Raw genomic sequence first — 25,759 nt, 5'->3', positions numbered from 1 at the left:
TACAATAATTCAACGGCGGGTTAGGGTTAGTAAGTAAGTAAAATAAAGTAATCTTCCAGTGGAATGAGGAGATCATGGGTATTTGCTAAAAGAAAAGCGATGGTCATGCACCTGAGAAACTGAACTTAAATCACCCCATTAAAAACCTTCATCTCTGTGTCAGCTGTGGTCAAGGGTGAGAATTTGCATTCCAAAGTAACAGTTTGAAAGAAAATATCTGCTGGGATAAAAAAATCTAAAATGCTAAGTGACTGAGCCTTTCTATCACTGAAACAGAATCATAAAAGTACAAAAATAAATAAAGAGTCCAGTTTAGAGGTGAATAACAATAGGTGCCTCCCATACATTGCTTTGGCAGGCCCCAATAAATGAGAATAAATATTCTACAACAAGGATTTCCTTTCTAAGGATTTCACCTCATTGGCTTAGCATGTTAGGGGATGTTTTTAAATGGGCAAATAATCTGTGACAACATAATTAAGAGCAGATTTATTCTGATGAAAGTTGTAATTTTACCTTTCCATCTGTCTACAGGGTATCTACAGCTGCTTCAATGGAGTAGAGCAAACTGACCGCAATGGGAGCCTGCAGAGTCCAGACGTCACCAGCAACTACACACAAGCCAACATGCTGAAGATGCTGAGGACAGCCAAGGACATGGTGTCCTCTGCCAGAGTTGAGAACTCTCTTGATAGCGCCACCAAAACAATAGAACACTGGAGCAGACGTGGAGCCGACAATGTGCGAGCTGGCCTGCCTCCTAGAGTTACAACCACAGATATGACCCATAGCCGTCTACCCTACATTTCAAGTATAACAGACAATCATTCCCCATATCCCCAGAGGGTCATTACACCAACATTCCCAGTTCATTACGGGGACACCACCAGCCAACCCCTCCTTGAAAAGCCCAGGGTGGTAACCCGACCCACACCTCTTCAGTACACACTGCCAACCCGCAGCAGTCAGCATCTGTTAGAAAGAACATTGCCAATCTCCAGCCTCAGCAGCCCACACATCGCCATCAGAGATCCCACTCCTTCTGGAAGTTCTAATCCCCACCACAGCAGCAGGCTGTATGTGGAAAACCAGGGCCGGCACCCAACATCACCTTTTGTTTCTTACAGGGAGTTCCAGGTACCTGACATTTATGTGGAACACAAGGGACCGCTGAGAAGGAAGTTTAGCTATCCCCCAGATTGCGTAAGCCGGAGAAGGAGGTCTTTCAGCTATCTGTTTGATAAACCAGAACCAAGAGTGAGAGTCGACTATGATGAACCTCGATCTTGCTTTGCCGAGTTGAGAGCCAACCACCTCCTAAAAAACCAGGTCCCTGATGGTATGGCCATGGCATGCACTGCAGGACACTACCCCGGTGGCAGCGCGAGCTGCAACTCCTGTATGAAGTCTTACCTGGAGCCAGAAATGGATGACATCCCGCTCTTAGGAAAGGACAAATTAAATCGACGAGCCTCATTCCTTAAAGCCACATGGGGCAATGAGAGAATCCATCAGGTAGATGAAACAAAGCCTTCCACATCCACAGCTCCCTCCACCCAAACAGACATGCCTGATTTGTTTCCGCAGGTGGTGGGGCTTAATCCGAAGCCTCACAAGCTATACGGCAGTTTGGGCCACAACCTTTCCTGTTACCCCCTGGCCGCTGAGCCAGCCTACTTAGACCCAGCCCATATGGGCTCCTACCCCTACAAGGAAAAAATAAAGTATGCTGACTCTACGCGACTGCCGTCTTACAGGGAAGCTATTCTGCAGAATGCTGCTGCCCTGCGCCGCTCCTCCTCTACTGTGGTGCACAGACATTATTCCACCTACCTGAACTCATACACAGACTTGCCAGTGTATGTTGGGCCACTCACACAGGGACCATCCCAGTACTACAACAGTTCAAAGGACATGTGCCACTTGTTTCCGTGTACCAGCCACTGCCCAGACAACACAGCAATGCTCCCCAGAATGAGTGACAGACAGGTGGTTTACCACAATAACATGTTTGGGCCTTATGATGGCCCAGGAAAGAGGGAGGACTTGGGCTCAGGGAGCCGAGAGCGGAGACAGGTGCTGGTGGCACGAAGAGTCAATAGCCCCTATGTGCCAAAGCCCTGGGGCAGGGTATCCAGTCTGGAATCAGAGGTCTGAATCACTCTCCTTATCAGACCTGTTTTAGGCCCACTGACTTGCATCGCTCTGAGGAGGGAAATGTCTGGAAGTTCTTTTTTGAGCTTCCAGTCAAAGCAAAAATGAAACCCTACACCAACAGTGTACTTTAGAGAGGTTCCTCTCAATTATTAGTGCAATAAGATCTTGGGCAGCAAAAAGTAAAAATATACCCTTGAAAGCCAGTTACTGCTGGGACTTTGTAAAGCAGACATCCTGAATTACTAAAAAAAATGGAAATATTGAAAAGTATTTAATGCATAAGAATTTAAGCTGTGGATGGTTGTTTAAAAAGATTTAATTTATGTTACTAGGTGAAATACTTTGGGTGAAGATATACTATAGCCTCTCAAATTCTCAATCTGATTATGACATGAGATATTTCTTTATTTTTCTTCCAAACATCATGTCAGTACCCATCATCTCTAATGGCAAAATATAAAGATCATTTTGTTTTTTAAGCACCGATATGTCTTCCGTAAATTTTCTAAGTCTACAACACTGGGTGCACCAAGACTTTCTGATAATTAATGTAATGTTGCTGCACTTTTAAAGCGAGGAAAAGCATATTAAGTATCATGTGTATTTTCATTGTTACCATACCCTTTAATAAACAACAAGGCAATTAAAGAGTCATTTGGACTTTTCTTCACCTTCTTAAGCAGAATATCCACACAGAATAAATAACCAGGAGAAATAAAAATGTAGACAAACGCCTTTACCAACAAAAAAAGTACCTAAAATGTTCTGAAGAGTATTTTCTGTCCAATTCCACAGTCCAACAACTGCACAGAGAAGTTAGGTTTTACAAACCCAAAACTACAGCGCTCAACAGCAAGAATATACTCAGCATTTCAAGTACAAAAACAACTAAATGAAATCAACCCAGTGCATTAGCCATGTCAAAGAAGCATGACAGAAGGGCTCGGCAACCTAAAGATAAGTGACTCAACAATTATGTCAAATAACATTAACAGATACCTGAGCAGATTCAAGACAGATAAACATAAGCAATAAAACTGTTCCAAGTTAAGCTGATAAACAGTTTCAGGCTTGGAAAAATGCAAACTAATCCAAACATTACACATCATTTATTTTTTTGAAAGTGATCAAAAGCACAAACCAACAGCATGAACAAAGTCTGTATATCCTACATGATTATCCACAAGCAAAGAAAATCTCAGCAAAAATAACAGCAGAGGGAGAAAATAGCAAAATCCAAGTAACTTCAGCAGCCATTTTGAAAAGCATATAAACAATGACTACAGCCAAGAATTGTACCAATTCTATATGAAAAGTATCTTTTTTTTTGGACAAATGCTTCGTTAGAAGTTAGTTGTCACCCAATACTCAGACGTACTTATGTTAGTTTTATGTTAAATGTGCAACTCAGTAAGTTTTACAGGAGCTTTAAAGGCTCCTTGAAACCACTATAGCATTGGCACAAAACTACAAGCCCACAACAGTCACATTAATTTATAACCATAGAATAAAAGACGCAATACACTTACCTTGTGAAGTTAATGTATTGATGATCAGGTCCTCAGTTTTGAAAAAGATGGCCACAATCTTAGCAAAGACAGAGAAAATCCTTACAGTGTGCTAGACACTGATGTTTACATCAAAACCCAAGTAACAATGTTTACATACAAAGTAATGCCCAATATTATCAAGAACTTTACAGAAACATATTTGGATAAAACGAACAAGCCACCTAAAACAAAACACAGTTCTAAAAATATATTATAAAATATAAATGTTCTTAACAAGAATCGAAAAACAAGAATAAAGTGAGTAGATATGTCCCCTGAAATACTCTTCTAAGATCTAGGTTGTGACAATTCCTTACATGAGGCTGATGTTTCAAGAGATTCAAGTGTATTGGTGGACTTGTGAAGGCTCCTAATACAACAGCATGGTTTAAAAATCATCAAAACTCACCTTATAAAGTGGAGACAACACTGAGCTGTGGCAAAGTGTGATGGCTTACATCCAGATTAACTTCTGCAACACACAAAAAATAAGCCTGCATGATGTCGAAAGTTATAAATCCTGTTGTTTCACAGTAGTTTATGTTTTAACCAAGACATTTTAAGTTAGCCAGCAAGCACCCAACAAATTGATCTTGTGAATTTGAGTTACTATTGCTATGAGAAAAATCAATATGCTCAGTGAACATAAAAAGAATGAGAGCAACAGGGAACAGAAACAAGAACACTGGGTCTACACACATAAAATTTGTCATTTAATCTAACCAAATTAAATGCATTTGTACAGTGAAGAAACAGGAGCACCTGAAGACTGCTCTCGAAACATGAGAATTTAATTCAGTAGGTACAGTGCCTTGTGAAAGTATCCGGCCCCCTTTGAACTTTTCAACCTTTTGCCACATTTCAGGCTTCAAACATAAAGATATAAAATTCCAATACTATGAGGTGAAGCATAATAGTGAGGGGAAAAAAACATGACAAATTAAATTACCTGTATGCACACCTTTGCATACTATGGTATTTTTCAATCAAAAATACTACTTTTCCTTGTGTTAATGGCAAGAATTTGGCATTTCTGTCAAATTTTAAAATGTCAACCTTGAAAATAATAACTGGATTGCAAAAGAGGTAGAAAATAAACATTCCACCTTGTACTCCTTAGGACAAGGGCGTCCAAAGCAGGTCCTCGAGGGCCGGTGTCCTGCATGGTTTAGATGTTTTCCTGCTTTAACACACCTGATTCAGGTGATTGGAGCTCAGAAAAAGCCTGTTAATCAGCTATCAACAGAAATCAGGTCTGCAGAAGCAGGGAAACATCTAAAACATGCAGGACACCCACCCTGCAGGACTGACGCACTGACATTAGACACCCCTGCCTTAGGGTAAAACAACACTTTCAATAGAAATACATTTTTATCAATCTAAACTGTTGGATTAAAAATAAATTTTATTTAATTATCCATCATTTGTTTTGTACCTGTTACCATGTTTTTTAGATATAATGAGCCCTCAGACACACATTAGAAAGTGAAATCAGTGATGTGTTTGTGATATATTCACCCATCTAAAATGGCTGCTGATTCATTTAGCTGTTTGGCATGTTCCTCTGCTTCGTGGACATGTTCAGCTAGCATGCCATCACTCAAGCCGTCGGTAAGGCCCTGAACCTTGTCATTCAGCAGAGCATGAAGACGACCGAGCTCTCTCTTCATCTCCTCCACGTCCTACGAATAGAGATCAGAAGCTTACATTTATATTTACTTAGCAAGATAAAATAAGTTTCTTTTTTATAAATGTTCTCAACCAACCAACCAACCCACCCACCGACCCCACTCAGAATGCACAACAGTAAAAAGTTTTAAAAAGTCGTGTTGCTTTTCCTGATAATTCAGTACCTCCAGCTCCTTGTTGATGTTGTCAGAGAGCTCGTTATCCTCATTTAGTAGATTATTTCCATCTCCAAGGATCTTCTGTGCATCTTGCTTCACAGAATCGACTGCATCTCGCCTCCTCTGCAAAAACAAAACAAAAAACGGATCATTAAGCATGTCTGCAGTAATACACTTAATGTACAGTACCTTGCGAAAGTACTCGGCCCCCTTGAACTTTTCAACCTCTTGCCACATTTCAGGCTTCAAACATAAAGATATAAAATTCAAATTTTTTGTGAAGAATCAACAACAAGTGGGACACAATCGTGAAGTGGAATGAAATTTGTTGGATGTGTCAAACTTTTTTAACAAATAAAAAAATGAAAAGTGGGGCGTGTAATATTATTCAGCCCCTTTACTTTCAGTGCAGCAAACTGACTCCAGAAGTTCAGTGAGGATCTCTGAATGATCCAATGTTGTCCCAAATGACTGATGATGATAAATAGAATCCACCTGTGTGTAATCAAGTCTCCGTATAAATGCATCTGCTCTGTGATAGTCTCAGGGTTCTGTTCAAAGCACAGAGAGCATTATGAAGACCAAGGAACACACCAGGCAGGTCAGAGATACTGTTGTGGAGAAGTTTAAAGCTGGATTTGGATACAAAAAGATTTCCCAAGCTTTAAACATCCCAAGGAGCACTGTGCAAGCAATCATATTGAAATGGAAGGAATATCAGACCACTACAAATCTACCAAGACCCGGCCGTCCCTCTAAACTTTCATCTCGAACAAGGAGAAGACTGATCAGAGATGCAGCCAAGAGGCCCATGATCACTCTGGATGAACTGCAGAGATCTACAGCTGAGGTGGGAGAGTCTGTCCATAGGACAACAATCAGTCATACACTGTACAAATCTGGCCTTTATGAAAGAGTAGCAAGAAGGAAGCCATTTCTCAAAGATATCCATAAAAAGTCTCATTTAACGTTTGCCACAAGCCACCTGGGAGACACACCAAACATGTGGAAGAAGGTGCTCTGGTCAGATGAAACCAAAATCAAACTGTTTGGCCACAATGCAAAAAGATATGTTTGGCGTAAAAGCAACACAGCTCATCACCCTGAACACACCATCCTCACTGTCAAACATGGTGGTGGCAGCATCATGGTTTGGGCCTGCTTTTCATCAGCAGGGACAGAGAAGATGGTCAAAATTGATGGGAAGATGGATGGGGCCAAATACAGGAACATTCTGGAAGAAAACCTGTTGGAGTCTCCTAGAGACCTGAGACTGACGGAGATTTATCTTCCAACAAGACAATGATCCAAAACATAAAGCCAAATCTATAATGGAATGGTTCACCAATAAACATATCCAGGTGTTGGAATGGCCTAGTCAAAGTCCAGACCTGAATCCAATCGAGAATCTGTGGAAAGAGCTGAAGACTGTTGTTTAGGAACGCTCGAGTTGTTTTTCAAGGAAGAATGAGAAAGAATTTCAGTCTCTCGATGTGAAAACTGATAGAAACAAACCCCAAGAGACTTGCAGCTGTAATTGCAGCAAAGGGTGGCGCTACAAAGTATTAATGCAAGGGGGCCAAATAATATTACACACCCCACTTTTCAGTTTTTTGTTAAAAAAGTTTGACACAATAAATTTCATTCCACTTCACGATTGTGTCCCAGTTGTTGATTCTTCACAAAAAATGAGAATTTTATATCTTTATGTTTGAAGCCTTAAATGTAGCAAGAGGTTGAAAAGTTCAAGGGGGCCGAATACTTTCACAAGGTTCTGTAACATCTTGCTTGGAAGGCTGCACAACTATCATAGCTAGTAATTTAGAATCATGATGATATCCAAAGTTTCACTTTATACCTTCAGACCACATGGCCTTGATATATGATCATATCTATAATCTAATCATCGACATTTCAGAAAAATTAATGGTCTTGCAGAAAACCAAAACCTAAAGTGAATATCTGTGCTTATATCATCTACAAAAAAGTACGCAAAAACTCATCTAACATGCATTTGTTTAAAATCTGAGTCTTGAACAGGGATTAACCTTACGTATGATACTCTTGAAAGTCCTTCACACCAGTTTATTACACACTACATCACAATGTCCAGTGATAAGCAGTGGTTTCTACTCGTTGTACTGGGAGAAATGTGCCCATAACTTATATAACTTATTACAACTTGCCACAGCTTGATACAAACTTCTTAAACAATGCAGGTAATTTTGTATGAATACCTCTTTTTTCTTATTTAGGCTCTCCCTGTAGTTTTAATTAAAACAATGTAGAACATTTTTCACACCAACACATCTGTAACAAGATGCAGAAATGGCACATGAAAGCTACATTAAAAGCAGTTTTTCTTTTTACTTGCTTTCCTTCCTGTGTATCCAATGTCTCTCATGTAGGATATATTTAAGACCATAATAAACCTGAAACAAAGGACTGTATTTTTTAAATGTCTGTTTTCTTTTTTCTTAAAAAATAATAAAACGACAGCCATTTAAAAAACAAAAAAATAATCAAATAAAATGTCATTTAAAGAAGTAATCCACTTCTCATTTCCTTGTTCGCTGAAAAAAAATGCATACAAAGCCATGTTCCAGAAGATATAATCACCAGGAGATCTAAAACAAAACAATAGATCCTGAACAGTGGACAGGATACAATACATGCTCCCTTGGTTCAGGCCTTTCAGAGTAACAAAGGTTACTTTAAACCTGACAGAGCAAGTAACAACTGGTTCCCCATTAAAACAATAAAGGTTCTACAAACAAAAGCAGAGAAATATAACAAATCATCAGTAATTGTATTTTAACATGCTTAAACTAAGCTCCAAACGTTATTTTTTATATATTAGTATTGTGTGTGAGTTTATGTTGCATACATTTACATCTTTGAAATCTGATGGACTATGCATGGAAATGTTGGTCAAATTCTTCTTTCCAGGTTTTTGTTTATTTAAGAGAGTTAAGAAAATAAAAACACCAACATGTATTCAAATAGATCTTAAAGTGTATTTTTTTCCATTGTTTCACAACCCTCCAGCCTGGATGATATATTTGTTCATTTTGATAGCATGACCAACACGTAATTGTAGAATTGAACCAGCTGCCCCGATGTTTGTAGATCAAAGTGGAGAAAATTAGCAATGAGCGAAAACATTCACCAATGTTGCAAATATCTCAGCTTTGTTTAATTGACTAATTTCTGCTAACAAGATGCAACTGCTTCATTATAGCAATTATTATAATGTATAATTGTATGTATGTAAAAAAAGACACATTTTGATTTGGCTTATTTCACCAAGTTGAGTGTTTCATTATGAAAACTCTAGTGTGCTACTAGGAAAAGAAAAATGAATGGGAAACAGCAGGTCATCATGAAACGTAACATATACCACCAATGAAGTATAATGGTGCAAACATTTTCCAAACATTTCAAGGTCTGAAGCTTGTATGCAGCGCAGGAAAAACAAATGTGTATGTTACATTCAAAGTGTGTGGCTGCCATTTCAGCTTTAATCACTGAATTTGTAACTCCTACAATAGCAGCTTTTTATTTTCTATTCCAGGTTCTTACTGTGTTTAGTCCAAGTATATTTATTCAGCTGAACCTCTCCATAACTTCCTTAAAAACCATAAATTTATTGGAAAAGGGAATTGGTTTGTTACCATCAGTGAATCTGCAGCTTCAATTTTTGCTCCAAACAACAAAGTACTAAACATTCCCAAAATATCATTTGTTGTGTTTTTCCACAAGTGAAAGATAAAATCAGGGCAAAATATTTAAATTGCGTTGCGACCAAACAGTGTTTGATTTGACCAAATGTACCAAAAAGTACTTCTTTTTTTAAATGAGGTAGTGTTTTTAACAATTTATTGACCAAATATCAATTAATACATGAGCAATATCCAGTGCCAATAGAAAGATTTAAATAATTTTATCTTAACACGAATTTAATTTGAAAAATAATGTAAGCTGAATATCTACTTTCAAAGCAGGACAATGTTACTCTTTTTGATGGGGTAAAGATTATATTCGACAGTAACAAACATGAGCTTTTTGCTAAATAAAAGGAAATTAATTATTTTTATTCATTACCTGCCATTTATTCTAACCACTGACAAAAATAGAACATTCATTAAAGACAGTTTGTTGGACATTTGATTGTAATATATGAAAAAAACATTTTTATTATTTTGGGTAAAAACCCTTCACAGCTTTCAAAGTTAATTGAGGGACATAAACTACCACATGATTTAAAAATATTACACACTGCAGCTTACTTAAAGAGGAACAAAACCCCAAATCCAGTTTTTTGCAAATAAATTGTATAAACTGGACCTTAAGGGTGCCATCTTTACCTTACTATGCATTTTCTATGTCATGTAAACTTAGTGCTGCCCTCTTTGGTGATGAACGGTGTTTACTGCAGTTGAATCTTCCTATTCAAACAGTAGAGTTTGGTACATGCTTACGTCACAGCCCCTGCGTTCCAGTATAAAACCGTCTCACTCAGACATGCCCCTGTAGTGGTCCTCCGCTGCCTCGGCAGTGCCAGCTTCAGGCATCGCTGAGTCAGCACCTTGAGCCCGCGGCTCAAACTGCTCAGGCCCGCTGGGCTTCGTGAAACCTCTCTTAATCTCCGGTGACCTCGTCTTAACACTTGGTGCTGTCAAGTTTGGGGGCAGCGCCAAGTGGAACTAAACCCCAGACAAATATTGAAAAATGCCACCAAAGTAGGCAGTGCCAAGAGAAACTGAGACACACAGCCAGGTGTTGGGTTGAGCGGAGGAGGATAAGCAGGGGTCCGGAAGACAAGAGTGAGTTGAGCGATGCTGGTAGTTTTGCCATGGATACATCTTTTCAGGTGGAGCATCCCCTTTCCCCCAATTCCAGAGGTTAAGGGAGGCATAAGGAAGAACAGCTTTGAGTCGAAAAGTTATGTTAGCAGCATCAATGCTAGCAAGGACTAACATTCAAAGCAGTAACAAACTTTCAGAAAGTTTACCTATACAGGGGTTGGACAATGAAACTGAAACACCTGTCATTTTAGTGTGGGAGGTTTCATGGCTAAATTGGAGCAGCCTGGTAGCCAGTCTTCATTGATTGCACATTGCACCAGTAAGAGCAGAGTGTGAAGGTTCAATTATCAGGGTAAGAGCACAGTTTTGTTCAAAATATTGAAATGCACACAACATTATGGGTGACATACCAGAGTTCAAAAGAGGACAAATTGTTGGTGCACGTCTTGCTGGCTCATCTGTGACCAAGACAGCAAGTCTTTGTGATGTATCAAGAGCCACGGTATCCAGGGTAATGTCAGCATACCACCAAGAAGGACGAACCACATCCAACAGGATTAACTGTGGACGCAAGAGGAAGCTGTCTGAAAGGGATGTTCGGGTGCTAACCCGGATTGTATCCAAAAAACATAAAACCACTGCTGCCCAAATCACGGCAGAATTAAATGTGCACCTCAACTCTCCTGTTTCCACCAGAACTGTCCGTCAGGAGCTCCACAGGGTCAATATACACGGCCGGGCTGCTATAGCCAAACCTTTGGTCACTCATGCCAATGCCAAACGTCGGTTTCAATGGTGCAAGGAGAGCAAATCTTGGGCTGTGGACAATGTGAAACATGTATTGTTCTCTGATGAGTCCACCTTTACTGTTCTCCCCACATCCAGGAGAGTTATGGTGTGGAGAAGCCCCAAAGAAGCGTACCACCCAGACTGTTGCATGCCCAGAGTGAAGCATGGGGGTGGATCAGTGATGGTTTGGGCTGTCATATCATGGCATTCCCTTGGCCCAATACTTGTGCTAGATGGGCGTCACTGCCAAGGACTACCGAACCATTCTTGAGGACCATGTGCATCCAATGGTTCAAACATTGTATCCTGAAGGCGGTGCCGTGTATCAGGATGACAATGCACCAATACACACAGCAAGACTGGTGAAAGATTGGTTTGATGAACATGAAAGTGAAGTTGAACATCTCCCATGGCCTGCACAGTCACCAGATCTAAATATTATTGAGCCACTTTGGGGTGTTTTGGAGGAGCGAGTCAGGAAACGTTTTCCTCCACTAGTATCACGTAGTGACCTGGCCACTATCCTGCAAGAAGAATGGCTTAAAATCCCTCTGACCACTGTGCAGGACTTGTATATGTCATTCCCAAGACGAATTGACGCTGTATTGGCCGCAAAAGGAGGCCCTACACCATACTAATAAATTATTGTGGTCTAAAACCAGGTGTTTCAGTTTCATTGTCCAACCCCTGTACATGTAGATTCATATTATCTCAAGTAGAGGATATGATTGAAGGTATAAAATATAAAACACTAAGATCAGTGCTCGCAGGTCCAACTCCTGTCTTGTTACGGGTAGTGTGTTTTGAGATAGATGGTTTTATACCCGAACCAGGGCTGTGACATGGACATGCACCAAGCTGTACCGTTTGAACCAATAGGAAAATTTAACTGCAGTAACTACCATTTAACCCAAAGAAGGCAGCACTGAGACAGTTTTAGGACACAGAATTAAACAACTTGCACACAAAAAATGCACAATAAGACAAAGATAGCACCATTAAGGTCCAATTTACGCAGTTTATCTGCAAAACAAGTTGATTTGGGGTTAAGTTCCACTTTAAAATTGAACCTACATATACATTGTTGGCATTGTTTCAGAAGCCTTTTAATGCCCTACCTGGTAAAATTCTAGTACTTTAGGCAAGATTGCCAGGTGTCGTGCTGGAAAACAAAATCAGCACCTCATCAGCAGACACTTCTGATGTCATCTATAGTTCAGGAGTGGCTTGACACAAGGAATGTGGAAGTGCCTTGTGAATCTCCCCCAAAAGTCTGGGCTTTGCTTCACAATCCTCTCAAGGTTTCAGTTATCCCTGTCTTTTTTTCCAACCACACTTTTCCCTTGCATTGAACTTTCTCTCCAAACAGCCAGTTTCTCTGACAATCACCTTTTATGGCTTTAGCCTCCCTACCTTTAGCGTTAAAGCCTCGAGTGTCTGCTGCTCATCTCTTCCCCGTTATTTTGAAGGCCTCAAAACGTCTGTAATAAAAATCTTTTTTATAAATTGTTGTCATGAGATTATTGACTCTTTGGTAAGACTGATTTTTCTGTTTTCATTTACTATAAGCAATTACCATAAAATTAACGTCGAATATGTCACTCTGTGTAATTAATCTTTAAACGACCTTCAATTTTTAAACTGAATTGTCGCAATAAGTTAAGATTTCTTTGATTTACTAATTAACAGAGAGGCAGCCAAAATGAAAAGCCATTAATAGCTACTGGTACCTGAGCAGCTGGCGCCTGTACTGAACATTCAAAGCGCCGACAAATGAAATATTTTCCGACAGAAGTAGCTGGAAAGCGTAAGTCCTTAACGGCAGTTGAGAAAACGAGTTTGATATATTCAAAAGAAAAATCTCGTCAAACAAAAATACTATGCAGACAAGTAAGGCCGTTGTTAACGAGCAATTAAAGACCAACGTTTCAGAAGTAAAGGCTAGCTAGCTAACTGTTGGTCAGCTGCTAAAGTCACGAACATCGCGGCAAACAAACTTTAGGATTTTGTTATGTGTCTGTACTTATTTTGTTACAATTAAATAACAAAAATAAATAGATTCATAAACTCCTGAAAAACTTACATTTGACCACAAAAATAACAGATTAACTTCCGTTAGTTTTCTATCCGGTGACGAAGTTCAAACCGTCCATCAACTGACACGTCGAACGGATGCAGAAATTCGGGGTCCACCACCCAGGTTTGCAGGGGCCCCAACAATACAGTCATGAGTCAATTTCCAAGAAATAAATAGTATAAAACGGCCCAGAAAAATTCAAATTAAAAACCTGAATCATCTTTAAAGTTGACTTCGAATTAGATTGTAGATGTTTTGCTTCCTTCTTTTTTATTTACTTATTTTAGTTTTCAAACATATTTTATTATATTATTTGTATTAGTTGTAGCACTTCTCAGGATTTTAGAAAATATTCAGTTTATACCTTCTACTTTTGGTGCCTCTTTGTCATCATCACCACAATTGTTTCCTCAGTCATTCAAACCCAGATAACCTAACACCTCTGTTTTCTGCTTATGTTTAGCCTTTTATCCTCATTATTTCCAGTTGTGTTGTTTATTGCTTACTGTTTAATCCAGTGTAAAGCACTTTGAGTTTCCCTTTAGACTTAATGATATGATGTAATTAGACACCTAAATATAAATGTTTCTAATCTGGATATTGCAAAGTGTTTCTTATGAGGTTCAAGTTATACTCTGGGATGGAGACTTTAAACAGGTACATTTCAGGATAACTACAGAGAAATGTAAATAGAACAACATATTACTACTCCTACAAATAAATTAAAAACAAATGAGTCATTTTTTACCTTGACAAATGTTTTATACCTCTCAATCTTAACACTAACAATTTACCAGTGGCAGTAACACTATTTATTGTATTGTCACCTATAATTTCTAATCAGCAGACTGATCAAAAAACAGAATCACAGGTATGTAAAAGGGGAAAAATGGGGCAAATGCAAAAGGAAAAATTTTATAAATGCAACTGACACCTATAAATAACAAATGTAGGCTATATACTGTAAAGTATGTAATGTTTACATTTAAAATAGGCTAAAAGGTTTTACAGAAAAAATAATGCATTGAATAATAATGAAAAAAGTTTAGAAAATAAACAGAAAAAAATATAACAATACTAAATTAATCAATTAGCATGACTGAAAAATTAAAGATTAAAAAACAATCTGTTTTTTTCACTGTAATGGTCTACAGAACAGTTGACAGTGTTATGTTAATCTTTTCCAGAGGTGGTGTCCACGTCTTTGGACTCAGAGGCATCTGATGTGCACCATCACACAATGGAAATGTGAACACTGGTTTGATAGATCCAGACCAGTGTTTCAGATGGAAGAAATGGATGCAGACAGCTTTAAAACTCATCACTTTATTGAGACTTTTATAATCATTGAAGTCCTTCCACCAACTAACCAGCAAAAAATCGAACTCTTTAATTATTGAAATCTCACATAATGGAAAAAAATGACCACAAACCATGACAAGGACAAAAAATCCATTGCACCCAACAATTATTCATTATTTCTTATATCCCTCAACATAGCATAACTGCCATGTAAACACATTTATGGTGAAGGTTTAGTTGCTGTAAGTTGTGGTTTATGTTGCTGTAAAATCTCTGTTGCTGGTGTGAATATGCAGGTTGGCTCAGACCCAAACAGCAGACACAGTGGTCTAGCAATGAGACACTTATGTGTTCTGTGCTGCTCTCTGAGACCTGCAGAACTGACGGGAAGGCTGGCTGATTGCAGCAAGGATGATAAATGAGTTTGCACATGCTGGTAAAATGTGAGCAACAAATTGCTGTCCAACATTCAAAATATCAACACTCAAAGGCTGTCCTGCTACTGTCCCACGCACTGGTGGGAAATTTAACACAATTATAAATAACAGCTCTATTTGGATCTGTCTGGAAATATGGAAACACACTGGAAAATACAATCTTTGTGTGTGACGAGTTAGTGACCTATATATTTTCTATAGACATACATTTCACATACTGTTTGATTAGTCAGAAATATCTAGTCACATTTTTCAAAATGTAGAAAACCTCACTAAAGGTTTTTGGACCTCAACATGTTTCTGACCTTTGTGGGTGTGTGGCATTTATAGTACATGATGGTAACTCCTGAGGTTCCCTTCATAGGGCTGCTTCCCAGCCTGGAGACTTTCTGTATGGAGTTTGGATGTTCTACCCCTGGATGGGTGGGTTCTCTAGCTTCTTTCCACAGTCCAAAAACACTGTTAGGTTAACTGGTTATTTCAAATTGCCCATAGGTATGAGTGTTTAATGCATGGCTGTTTGTCCTGTGTGTCTCTGTATTGCCCTGTAATGGACAAATGACCTTTTTAGTGTATAACCTGCCTCTTGCCTAATAACTGCTGGAGATAGGCACCAACCACCCCCCTTGCATGGATGCAGACAAGGACCTGGCAAGGTATATCTCTTGTACTAGGTCATGGCCGATTTCAATCCTTGTCACAAATAGGATCACAGTGAGAAGGTGCTGTTAACCTACTTGTATAGAAGGTGGTAAAGGTACAATAAAGCATGTCAGGAAACTAGTACTTCTTGAACTTTTCTGCATTTTGGTCACACTTTTCAGATTGTTAGCAAAACACTTTGAGAACTATGTATCATTTGCCTGTACTTCCCAATTATGCATTATTTTGTGTTTGCGTATCACATAAAATCCTAATAAAATACGCTAAAAGTTTGAGTTGTAACCTGGCAAAATGTGAAAACGTTCAAGGGAAAAAAAAAATATTTCTGTAACTCACTGTATTTAGTGAGGCTGCGAGGTGCCGCAGTTGGTAGCACTGTTGCCTTGTAGCAATAAGGTTCTGAGTTCAAATCCTGGTCTGGGGTCTCTGTGAATTTCCATGCATGGGATCTACTCCACCCATCCTTGAACCGTCACCTTAACGTGGTGGAGGGGTTTGAGTGCTCAAATGATCCTAGAGGCTATGTTGTCTGGGGCCTAAATGCCCCTGGTAGGGTCTCCCATGGCAAACAGGTTCTAGGTGATGGGTCAGACAAAGAATGGTTCAAGAACCCCTCATGAAGAACACAATATCGAGGCACGTGACGTCGCCCGGTACGGCGGAGCCGGGGTCCCACCCTGGAGCCAGGCCTGGGGTCGGGACTCGTCGGAGAGCGCCTGGTGGCCGGGTTGCTCCTCGCGGGACCCGGCCGGGCCAAGCCCGAACGAGAGACGCGAGGCCATCCCCCAGTGGGCCCACCACCCGCAGGGGGAACCGTGAGGGACCGGTGCAAAGAGGATTGGGTGGCGGACAAAGGTGGAGACCTCAACGGCCCGATCCCCGGATGCTTAGGCTGGCTCTAGGGACGTGGAATGTCACCTCGCTGGGGGGGAAAGAGCCTGAGCTTGTGCGGGAGGTCGAGAGATATCGACTAGAAATAGTCGGGCTCGCCTCCACGCACAGCCTGGGCTCTGGAACCCATCTCCTTGAGAGGGGTTGGACTCTCTTCTACTCTGGAGTGGCCCACGGGGAGAGGCGGCGGGCTGGTGTGGGTTTGCTTGTTGCCCCCCAGCTCAGCCGTCTCATGTTGGGGTTTACCCCAGTGGATGAGAGGGTTGTATCCCTGCGCCTTCGGGTTGGGGAGAGGTCTCTGACTATCATTTCAGCCTACGGGCCGAGTGGTAGTGCAGAGTACCCTGCCTTCTTGGCGTCCCTGTCGGGGGTGCTGGATAGTGGACACCGGCAGTAAGGGATGCTGTTAAGCTGAAGAAGGAGTCCTATCAGCTGTGGTTGGCTTGTGGGACTCCTGAGGCGGCTGACGGGTACCGTGAGGCCAAGCGTGCTGCGGCCCGGGCTGTGGCAGAGGCAAAAATTCGGGCCTGGGAAGAGTTCGGTGAGGCCATGGAGAAGGACTACCGGTTGGCCTCGAAGCGATTCTGGCAAACCGTCCGGCGCCTCAGGAGGGGGAAGCAGTGCTTTGCCAACACTGTTTATAGTGGGGGCGGGAGACTGCTGACCTCGACTGAGGACATTATCGGGCGGTGGAAGGAGTACTTCGAGGATCTCCTCAATCCTGCCATCACGCATTCCGTGGTGGAAACAGAGGCTGGGGACTCGGGGTTGGACTCTTTCATCACCCAGGCTGAAGTCACCGAGGTGGTTAAAAAGCTCCGCGGTGGCAAGGCTTCGGGGGTGGATGAGATCCGCCCTGAGTACCTCAAGTGTCTGGATGTTGTGGGGCTGTCATGGTTGACATGCCTCTTCAACATTGCGTGGCGGTCGGGGACAGTGCCTCTGGACTGGCAGACTGGGGTGGTGGTCCCCCTTTGTAAGAAGGGGGACCGGAGGGTGTGTTCCAACTACAGGGGGATCACACTCCTCAGCCTCCCTGGTAAGGCCTACGCCAGGGTATTGGAGAGGAGAGTCCGACCGATAGTCGAACCTCGGCTTCAGGAGGAACAGTGTGGTTTTCGTCCCAGCTGTGGAACACTGGACCAGCTCTATACCCTCTACAGGGTGCTCGAGGGTTCATGGGAGTTTGCCCAACCGGTTCACGTGTGTTTTGTGGACCTGGAGAAGGCATTTGACTGTGTCCCTCGTGATGCCCTGTGGGGGGTGCTCCAGGAGTATGGAATCGGGGGCCCTTTATTGGGGGCCATCCGGTCCCTGTACGAGCGGAGCAGGAGTTTGGTCCGCATTGCCGGCACTAAGTCGGACCTGTTCCCAGTGCATGTTGGACTCCGGCAGGGCTGCCCTTTGTCGCCGGTCCTGTTCATAACTTTTATGGAGAGGATTTCTAGACGCAGCCAAGGGCCGGAGGGGGTCTGGTTTGGGGACCAGTGGATTTCGTCTCTTCTTTTTGCGGATGACGTGGTCCTGCTGGCCCCCTCTAGCCAAGACCTACAGCATGTGCTGTGGCGGTTCGCAGCCGAGTGTGAAGCGGCTGGGATGAGGATCAGCTCCTCCAAGTCCGAGGCCATGGTACTCGACCGGAAAAGGGTGGCTTGTCCTCTTCCTGTTGGAGGGGAGTTCCTGCCTCAAGTGGAGGAGTTTAAGTATCTCGGGGTCTTGTTCACGAGTGAGGGAAGAATGGAGCGGGAGATCGACAGACGGATCGGTGCAGCTGCCACAGTAATGGGGGCGCTGTGCCGGTCCATTGTGGTGAAGAGAGAGCTGAGCCGAAAAGCAAAGCTCTCAATTTACTGGTCGGTCTACGTTCCTACCCTCACCTATGGCCATGAACTTTGGGTCATGACCGAAAGAACGAGATCACGGATACAAGCGGCTGAAATGAGCTTCCTCCGTAGGGTGGCCGGGCACTCCCTTAGAGATAGGGTGAGGAGCTCGGCCATCCGGGAGGAGCTCGGAGTAGAGCCGCTGCTCCTCCACATTGAGAGGAGCCAGTTGAGGTGGCTCGGGCATCTATACCGGATGCCTCCTGGACGCCTTCCTCGGGAGGTGTTCCAGGCCCAGGGGATGGCCCAGGACACGCTGGAGGGACTATGTCTCTCGGCTGGCCTGGGAACGCCTTGGGCTCCCCCTGGAGGAGCTGGAGGAGGTGTCTGGAGAGAGGGACGTCTGGGCGTCTCTGCTGAGTCTGCTGCCCCCGGGACCTGGTCCTGGATAAGCGGAAGACGACGAACGAACGAACGATCTACTCCAGCTTCCTCCCACAGTTTAACAACATGACTGTTAGGTTAATTGGTCTCTCTAAATTGCCCTTGGGTATGAATGGTTGTGTGCATGGTTGTTTGTCCTGTGTTGCCCTGCGATGGACCGACGACCTGTCCACTGTGTACCCCGCCTCTCGCCTGTAGACTGCTGGAGATAAGCACCAGCTCCCCCGTGACCCTGTACGGAAGGCAGGATGGATGGATTTAGCGAGTAATAAAAGAGCAGCTTTAGGATTGCCTTCAAACTAATAGAATTTCTCAAATTTGCTTCAATCCAGCCACATTCTGATTGTTCATGGGGAGTGTAGTGAAATATTAATCCAGTGTGATAGGGGTATAAGTACATTAAAAACAGCAGTGTAGATATTTTAGATCATACTCGTGTCTTTTTCTTACATTCTGCTCAGCTTGTTTTTGTTAAGTTTGTATGGAAACAAAAATAAATAATTTATTTCACCAATGTCAGCTTGTGCCTGCTGTGAGGGCACTTATGTTTCTCTTCTGTTAAAATGATAAATATCTATTGCCTCAGAACACCACAAAATGTAGTGAACCTACTTTTACGTACATAGTTGCAAAACTTGCAGCTTAAGACAAAATCAGAAGTAACCCGCAGTTTCTTTCACCGTCGTTGTCCTGCAATGTAGCTAGTTTAAAAAAAAAACCAGTCAGTTTCAGCAAAGAGTTCTTTATTTCATGCAAAAAAAACTCAATTATAATTTTTACAAGGCCTCTCTGGATTAACTGCTGTGTGCAGCTCCATCTGAGCATGATAGACTCTATGTTCTCACTTAAATCAGTGACTGATGAGCACCGTTCGCTGCAGCTGTCATCCAGAAACGTGACTTCTAATTTAACAGATAGAGATTACTGCCACAAGCATTTAAAGAATGTGAGAACTGACTCTCTCATTTCTGAAAACATGAGGTAACTCTCAGCGGGCAAAGTGAACTTTTTTCTTTGACCAAACCAATCTTTATTAAATTCACTCAGTAATTAATGACATTCTCTGATGTGCGTACTCTGTAATGTGTCACATTACTCCTCAGTCCTTGTTGAAATGGATGAATTCACAGATGATGTGCATTCAGAGATGAGCCTTGCAAGATGAATGATTTTCCAATTTCACCACATAAATAATAGACGGGATTATATTTAATGACAAGAAATGTGCTAGTTTATGAATATAATTTCACTCTTCATTTGCTCTGAACATTGAAAACATTGAAATCAGATGGTTGCAGGTGTATAAGCTGCTGATGGCCGTCGAAAAGCTCTAATGAGCAATATGAGACTGGTGTTTTTTTCATTATTCAAGACTACAAAGGGAAAACAGTATTGCCTTGGACCACACACATCCATCAAATTATTAAGATACATGCATGGAATAACTGGTATTTTGTTAAAAAAATCTTTTCATATTTCTGCTTGGCTTCTAAAGACGTTTCCAATTACTGCATAGAACATGTAAAATCGACATAAAGCCGAGAGACAGAGGGTACCTTGAGTTACTGGTTGCTATGGTAAATCCCGCCTTTTCTGGGAATATGGAAGTATAGCCCACAGCACTACTACTAATGTTGTTTTTAATCAGATCGGCACACAAAAACTCAAACAAGAAATTAAGCCTCAAATGATCAATTACTGTATGAAAACTTAACGTTCTATTGTTAAACCATAAGCGGCAAATTCTTCATGAAGAAATAATTAGAAAAATGTGATTGTTATAAGATCTTTGTAATTATCCAGCATTAAGGTCGCATTAAAAGAAAGTGAAAGTGAAATAATGTGAGAGAGTTAGTTTTCAGTTTTTTCCAAAATCTTTTTAACATGTTTGTGATGAGCTTATGAAACAACGAGCAGAGAGCCACAAGTTGGTATAGTCGCTCACATTATCTTAGTTGTGATGAGAAGAAGCTGTTTGATGAATCCTTGAACTCTCCTTTCACTGCAGGAATGACAGCTCTCCATATGAAAGTGCACAGATGCGGAAATAGCTGAATGAAATAAGCAAAACTGCACTTGAAAGGACTATTTCAAAGTCTCAACACATCAGATCAGAGTCAAAAACATACACAAGTCACTTTAAAATGATTTCTAAGAACTCTCTATGCAAAATGATGCAGCTGAGCCATATATAGGGTTGGTTTAGTCTGGAGAGATGAATTGGACCCATTTAATTAGATAAGCAGTGCAGATCTTATTAACAGTAAGAAGCCCTGGAAAAAATGCTGCCAAGTTTAAAACTGAACCCAGATCAATACTCTAAATTAAAACTGTCCAGCACAGAGTGAGTGTCTCTGTTTAAATAGACCAGCTGACAGATGGTTTTACTGTCAAACAGAAGATGCTTCATATTCACATGCTTTATTTGCAAATTATTTGTCCTTTTTTGTAAATTATAAAAAATATCACATTCACAAAATAACATCTATTTTTAGCTTATCCAGCTAAAAATAGCATTTGAAATAAAGAGATTTCATGAAGAATATCTGCTGTCGTGTTCAACAGACATTAATTGGTTCCATTTAAAACAGCTGTAAACAGCTTTAATTAAAGAGCATCGCATTTAATTAATAAAATGGCAGATCTTCCATTTAATGTCACGTTACTTAGTGTTAAATTAATGAATGTATGAATGTCCCTACAAGTGATTAACTTGCTACTCAATAAAAACGGAATGATTTTCTTAAAAATGTTCAGTGTTTGATCCAAGTTATGCAACATATTGAACCTTGGATTGTGGTGTGTATCATAATAAAAAGGATCAATTTGGGCGCAGCACTGGCACAGCTGTAGAGCAGGCCTCCCAAATATCGAGAGGCTTTGACCCTCATGCTGTCCCCTGGTTCGAGCCCCGGCGACAACGACCTGTGCTCCTTGCCTTCCCCTCTCTTAACCACATTTCTTTTCTGCCTACTTTCAAAGAAAATTGACAAAATAAAGGCCACTAGTGGTGCAAAACAAATCTTAAAAACAAAGGATTCAATTTAATAAATGGTTCTTTGCCAATTTGAAAGAATGAAATGAATGGATGATCTAATTTCCATCTATCATCGTGACAACAGAAACTCCAAGGTCCACAAATGTATTAAAAATACAGCAATATATCACTCAATAAACATCATGACTGATGTTTTCACATTTAATCATCATCCCGTAACTCCAAGCATGTAATCACATACTTGGAGGTACACTTACGAATTTCACAGAATCAATATTCAGTATTTAAATTGTATTCTCGATTATTTAAAAGCTCACTGGATTTCTAAATGAATAAAATAAGAGTTAACCTTAATAAAGCAATTTATGAGTCACATACTGTATAAGAGAAACTTTCACATTTGCTCTCAGGTCTTCAGATAACACTGGACACTAAATCCTCAGCCACCTATGGCCCAACAAGGTCATTTAGATTGTCCTGCAAAACAAAAACTGTTCATAAAGGACAACGTTTACATCCAAGGTATGTGCGCTTTCTTACATTCCTTAAATAAAAATATAATCCTCTGAAACATCGCAGGAAATAAAATGAAAAACATTGATCTTCATGTTGTCTGGAGAACAGTTGTTCAAGAACGTGGTCAAGCTGTCTAGATAGAAAATGTAATGATACAGATTAGTTGTTACTGTGATTTCTGTACAAAGACAACACCAAACCCAGTCTTAGTTGAGACATTTACATGCTGTTTAGAAATACAAACTCCAGGTTTTTCTGGCTATGGGACAAATCTGTTGGCAGATGGTCCAAAAGCTGAGTTCAGTTCTGCTGCAGACCAAACAACAGGATGCAGGGTCAGGAGCTCTAAGTTGAACAGATTGGGGACTTTGATCCAGCTGGATTTCGGACATTTATCCTCATCTGGGTCCCAAAGGGGGTGGTAAGGGGTTCCTATGAGCTCCACTGTCACGAAATGCTGATTGGAGAACATGTGAGCGGCCATGATGCCAGGATAGAGAGGGAATAATGGTGCAACCAGATCAGAACCAGTGGTAGGACACTTATACAGGTCCTTCTCAAAATATTAGCGTATTGTGATAAAGTTAATTATTTTCCATAATGTAATGATGAAAATTTAACATTCATATATTTTAGATTCATTGCACACTAACTGAAATATTTCAGGTCTTTTATTGTCTTAATACAGATGATTTTGGCATACAGCTCATGAAAACCCAAAATTCCTATCTCACAAAATTAGCATATCATTAAAAGGGTCTCTAAACGAGCTATGAACCTAATCATCTGAATCAACGAGTTAACTCTAAACACCTGCAAAAGATTCCTGAGGCCTTTAAAACTCCCAGCCTGGTTCATCACTCAAAACCCCAATCATGGGTAAGACTGCCGACCTGACTGCTGTCCAGAAGGCCACTATTGACACCCTCAAGCAAGAGGGTAAGACACAGAAAGACATTTCTGAACGAATAGGCTGTTCCCAGAGTGCTGTATCAAGGCACCTCAGTGGGAAGTCTGTGGGAAGGAAAAAGTGTGGCAGAAAACGCTGCACAACGAGAAGAGGTGACCGGACCCTGAGGAAGATTGTGGAGAAGGGCCGATTCCAGACCTTGGGGGACCTGTGGAAGCAGTGGACTGAGTCTGGAGTAGAAACATCCAGAGCCACCGTGCACAGGCGTGTGCAGGAAAAAAACAGGTGCCGCATTCCCCAGGTCAAGCCACTTTGAACCAGAAACAGCGGCAGAAGCGCCTGACCTGGGCTACAGAGAAGCAGCACTGGACTGTTGCTCAGTGGTCCAAAGTACTTTTTTCGGATGAAAGCAAATTCTGCATGTCATTCGGAAATCAAGGTGCCAGAGTCTGGAGGAAGACTGGGGAGAAGGAAATGCCAAAATGCCAGAAGTCCAGTGTCAAGTACCCACAGTCAGTGATGGTCTGGGGTGCCGTGTCAGCTGCTGGTGTTGGTCTACTGTGTTTTATCAAGGGCAGGGTCAATGCAGCTAGCTATCAGGAGATTTTGGAGCACTTCATGCTTCCATCTGCTGAAAAGCTTTATGGAGATGAAGATTTCATTTTTCAGCATGACCTGGCACCTGCTCACAGTGCCAAAACCACTGGTAAATGGTTTACTGACCATGGTATCACTGTGCTTCAATTGGCCAGCCAACTCTCCTGACCTGAACCCCATAGAGAATCTGTGGGATATTGTGAAGAGAACGTTGAGAGACTCAAGACCCAACACTCTGGATGAGCTAAAGGCCGCTATCGAAGCATCCTGGGCCTCTATAAGACCTCAGCAGTGCCACAGGCTGATTGCCTCCATGCCACGCCGCATTGAAGCAGTCATTTCTGCAAAAGGATTCCCGACCAAGTATCGAGTGCATAACTGTACATGATTATTTGAAGGTTGACGTTTTTTGTATTAAAAACACTTTTCTTTTATTGGTCGGATGAAATATGCTAATTTTGTGAGATAGGAATTTTGGGTTTTCATGAGCTGTATGCCACAATCATCCGTATTAAGACAATAAAAGACCTGAAATATTTCAGTTAGTGTGCAATAAATCTAAAATATATGAATGTTAAATTTTCTTCATGACATTATGGAAAATAATGAACTTTATCACAATATGTTAATATTTTGAGAAGGTCCAGTAGGTTAATTAAGGTTTATTCTCTAAAACTGTTTTGTTTCTCAAGAATCCTCCAGATGATTACATGTTGGGTTAGAAAGAAAACATTCAGTTAAAGCATAAATATTCTTATTGCAGACTAGTTTTATAATTATTCAGAGCAGCTTATTTGGTGACAGCAAATGTGGAGGTGAGATAAATATGAAGATCCAGTTTAAGGTTCAGCAAATGGAAAACCTCCGCTTAAGATCTTTTTTAAACACCTGTGCTGACAGCTAATCAAGATGTCTGGGATGCCCAGTGGGGTAGGATTCACCATCCAGATAAGAGCCTGGTGAAATATAAAAATTTGATTTGTTGCTTGCTTAAGAAAACGAAGGATCTTAGGTTAGGGATGATCTCATTTATTAGGTCAGTGAAAATTTGTAAGACTGATTTGTAGAGACAGAAGAGCAAAAATGGGAAAAACAGAAAATATGTAATCAGTGAGGAATTAAGCATTCCTGCCCTGCTCAGGGGATATGTGGAGAATGTTTGTGCAAATAAAGTTGGCAGATAAGGTGGTTGGACTTGATAATGATCTAAATCCACCTATCCATTTTCTATACTTTCTTATGCCAGCATGGTCGTATGGCTGGTCCCCATCTCCAGTGGTCATTGGACCAGAAGTGAGGTGCACCCTGGACAGGAAGTCAGTACATCTATGAATCAGAAAAAGGCGGACCCAAGATTCAGCCAGACACAGTACTGAAAGTTTAAAAGGTTTATTCAGCCACAGGAAAACGTCACACAGGTAACACTCCTCACAGCTTCAAGGAATCACTGAGGCAGAAAGAGAGATTAGTGACTTGTAGTCTCTCCAGATTTTGCAGGGATCAGAAAAGCCACTAACCTGCTTTTCTCTTGAGTGGAACTTGAAACCCAGAGGGGAAACCTCAGTGGGCGGCAGACTGTGATCTCCACAGCACAGGTAAGAAGTGACTGCAGGCTGAATAATCTGAGGGCTAGGCTGGCTCAATAATCCAAGGACAGAAACAGGGTCAACGATCGGAACAAGAGACGTCAGGCAAGGGGCAGGCAGAGGCATAAACCAGATGCAGGAAACAAGGTCGACAACCAAAATCCAAACAGTCCGACAGGGAGCAGAGAGGCATAAATCCACAAGGCAAGGCAAGGTCAAGAACAATGATCAGACAAGAAGGAATGCTGGATATCTACTCACACGAATGGCTTTCAAAACTCTGGCACCATCTGCTTGTCAGAGTCGGTATATATCAGGGAAGACACAGGTGCTTGGCATGCCATAGATTGCACTACACTGCAGC

At 41.4% G+C, this 25,759-nt stretch overlaps 1 protein-coding gene and 1 long non-coding RNA gene across 30 annotated transcripts in view; one reads left to right on the top strand and one right to left on the bottom strand.

Annotated features, from left to right (window-relative positions):
- The window catches only part of LOC124864913 (glutamate receptor ionotropic, NMDA 2C-like), a 103,125-nt gene extending 100,314 nt beyond the window's left edge, over positions 1-2,811 (top strand). The window contains exon 13 of the mRNA XM_047359864.1: positions 535-2,811. Within this exon, the coding sequence (XP_047215820.1) occupies positions 535-2,157 (1,623 nt within the window). The 3' untranslated portion in view covers positions 2,158-2,811. The remainder of the gene's footprint in view (positions 1-534) is intronic.
- Positions 1-13,367, bottom strand: part of LOC124864918 — a 273,328-nt gene extending 259,961 nt beyond the window's left edge. For all 29 annotated transcript variants that reach the window (XR_007037390.1, XR_007037391.1, XR_007037383.1 and 26 more), the window contains exons 1-5: positions 13,235-13,367; positions 5,561-5,677; positions 5,226-5,389; positions 4,117-4,179; positions 3,687-3,744 (exon numbers count right to left, since the gene is read on the bottom strand). This is a non-coding gene — a long non-coding RNA (uncharacterized LOC124864918). The remainder of the gene's footprint in view (positions 1-3,686; positions 3,745-4,116; positions 4,180-5,225; positions 5,390-5,560; positions 5,678-13,234) is intronic.
- Positions 13,368-25,759: the final 12,392 nt, after the last annotated feature.

This window comes from Girardinichthys multiradiatus, chromosome Y (genome assembly GCF_021462225.1).
Source record: "Girardinichthys multiradiatus isolate DD_20200921_A chromosome Y, DD_fGirMul_XY1, whole genome shotgun sequence".
NCBI lineage: Eukaryota > Metazoa > Chordata > Actinopteri > Cyprinodontiformes > Goodeidae > Girardinichthys > Girardinichthys multiradiatus.
The sequence above is the reverse complement of the archived record's forward strand: the minus strand, read 5'-3'. Positions and strand labels throughout refer to the sequence as shown.